The 2,495-nt window shown below is 39.3% G+C and overlaps 1 protein-coding gene across 1 annotated transcript; it reads left to right on the forward strand.

The window, feature by feature from the left end:
- Positions 1-462: 462 nt before the first annotated feature.
- LOC103403688 (uncharacterized) lies at positions 463-2,100 on the forward strand. Its single transcript, XM_008342528.4, has 3 exons — positions 463-736; positions 830-1,074; positions 1,620-2,100. The coding sequence occupies exons 1-3, from the start codon at positions 578-580 to the stop codon at positions 1,999-2,001; spliced, it is 786 nt and encodes a 261-aa protein (XP_008340750.3). The 5' UTR covers positions 463-577; the 3' UTR covers positions 2,002-2,100.
- The last annotated feature ends 395 nt before the right edge of the window (positions 2,101-2,495 follow it).

Raw genomic sequence — 2,495 nt, forward strand, 5'->3', positions numbered from 1 at the left:
TCGGAGGGAAGAAGGTGGATGTTGCACGGAGGACGATAACGACGATGCAGGGAGGACGATGAAGAAGCTGCAGAAATTGATTGAAATGAATTTTGGGATTTTTCTATGTTTGATTTGAAGAGAAAGAAATTGTTTGAGGGTCTGATTCGTCATTTTTTTTCGTTCCGTCCTATGCATACCAAACATAACACGAACCTCCACTCCGTTCCGTTCCGTCCCGTCCCGTCCCGTTCCGTTCCGTTCCGTCCCGTCTGCGTACCAAACGGTACCTCTAAAAGCACTAGTACATAATGCTTGTAATAAAGCGCTTTTGGCTTTCTAATCCATTTCATGAACGTAGCAAAATGCAATTCCACATCAGTTCAAATATGAACAAAAATGGGCAAGATACCTTTCTCATTAAGTCTTTCAAGAACCCAAGAATCTTGAGCTTTTAAAGCAACCTTTGCTCCAAGCAATTCTATAAACAATTCCATTTCTCTCTAGCTCTCTCTCTCTCTCTTGAACATTCCAAAACTTAAACCCCTTATATCTCTTACTGAGCCTGTAACCTGCATGAATAATTCTAGACTCCAAAATGCCAAAGATAATGGCAGTCACACATGCAGACCTTTCACCAAGTCGTCCAACCACCGGTTTAGGTAGCAAAACAGGCGCTGTCATCATGGTCTTAACCATTCTCAGTGGCCTCTTCTGCTTCATCTTATGTCTAATTGCTGAAGCTACCCGTTCCAAGGTACGCCAAAAAATGGTTTCAGACATAACAATATTATGGTCAATTATGAAATAACCTGAGCAAATTTTGGTGGTTGATGATGATGATTTGTAGGTAACATGGTTGAGTAGTGATGAAGGGGAAAATGAATGTGAATACAGCGGCAGCGGGAAAACGCCGCTGCTATGTGCAGCCAGTGCATTTCTGGGGCTGGCTGTTATCATGGTGGTGGAACATGGATACATGTTGTTTGCAATTAGTAACTCACCTCCATCAGCCTTGGCTTTTTGGGAGCCTCATTATTCTGGTCCTGCAAAGAGCTTGAAATGGCAAGCTGCCTTTTTCTTTGTTTCAACTTGGTATGCCACTCATTGTTAGTCCTTCATATTTCAATTTACCTCACTTCCACTTAGCTCTTCCCTAATTGTAGGAATTGCATCAATATTGTCGTTAACCACTAGATCCAATATAGCATGGGGCCTAATAGACAACTTAAATAGACCACTTCAATAACTTCTCGGATACGTCCTTTAGTTTATATATACTATTATCGACTTAACCAAAAGTTCCAGTACATGGTTGGACATGTCAAACAAATTAACATACCACTTTCTGAACAGTAACTTCTCCCGTTATATTTATCAGTATCGCCGTCAACTTAACCCCATGGTCTTCAACCTGTCATACAACTTAACATACGGCTTTATGAGTAGCGACTTCTCCGATATGTCGGACAATACTATCCGATCCACAATTCATAACAATAATACAAATTTATGCTGACCATCTAATCATAAACACAAGTTACGCACATGTAATTAACTTCATTTACATTTTGCATTAGGTACTTCTCTCAAACACAGTAATTATAACTACATATGTGGCTTGTTGTTGTGTTAATTAGGGTTTGTTTTGCTGTTGGCGAGATCTTGTTATTGATTGGACTAAGCGTGGAGTCAGGGCACTTGAGAAAATGGTCAAGGCCAAGACCCATTTGCCTTGTCCTCAGACAAGGTGTGTTATCTGCTGCTGGGGTGTTTGCTTTGACAACAGTTTTCCTTGCTGCTGGGTTATACTTGACTGCATCGAGAGCACAAAGAATCTCCCAACGCCAAGAAACTTTGAGGAGAGAAATGATTGAAGCCTCCATACTCTATGCCTCTCCGCCAAGGTCACCTCCTCTCACAACCATTCCTAGGGAGAACCCTTTGTTTAGAGAAAATCACATTGAGCAACCACCGTTGATTGTGAATCCGACGGCTCCTAGCAAACAATTAAATTTGTAATCTAGATAATTTGGTGTTGGTGAAACCTATGTAAATTGTACACAAATGCGAACATTGTAAGTCATGATATAGTTTTGCATATGACTAATTGGTCAACAACACTTCGTTTTTAATTAGTTAAAATTTCATCGATGACAATTGTTGATGAAAAAAAAAATGTCGTAACGTACTATAATCTTGTACCAATAACATAACTTGAGCTTGAATAAAATCTGGCTAATGACATTTACCCCTACACTTGAGATCCTAGTTCGATTTTCCCTCACCACCATCACTTGCATAAGAAATAAGTGCTCCAACAGTTGAACTTACAAAGATAGAAATTCAAACTCAAATACAATAAGTTTACTGTTGTAGCCAAATAGTATAACACTAGCCAGTGTTGTTGTCAATAAACTGGAACCCAATTAATACTCGATCATGTAATTGTAGACATGTAAATTTTAGTGAAATAAATGCTCACTAACACATTAAAATTTCGATGTGTCAAGGCT

This window comes from Malus domestica, chromosome 16, assembly GCF_042453785.1.
Source record: "Malus domestica chromosome 16, GDT2T_hap1".
NCBI classification, from domain to species: domain Eukaryota; kingdom Viridiplantae; phylum Streptophyta; class Magnoliopsida; order Rosales; family Rosaceae; genus Malus; species Malus domestica.

Bases quoted from the DNA above. Each gene is read 5' to 3' on its own strand.
- LOC103403688 (XM_008342528.4), top strand. From the start codon at position 578: ATGCCAAAGATAATGGCAGTCACACATGCAGACCTTTCACCAAGTCGT. The intron at 737-829 runs GTACGCCAAAAA...GATGATTTGTAG, and splicing joins CTGAAGCTACCCGTTCCAAG to GTAACATGGTTGAGTAGTGA. The intron at 1,075-1,619 runs GTATGCCACTCA...TGTGTTAATTAG, and splicing joins TTTTTCTTTGTTTCAACTTG to GGTTTGTTTTGCTGTTGGCG.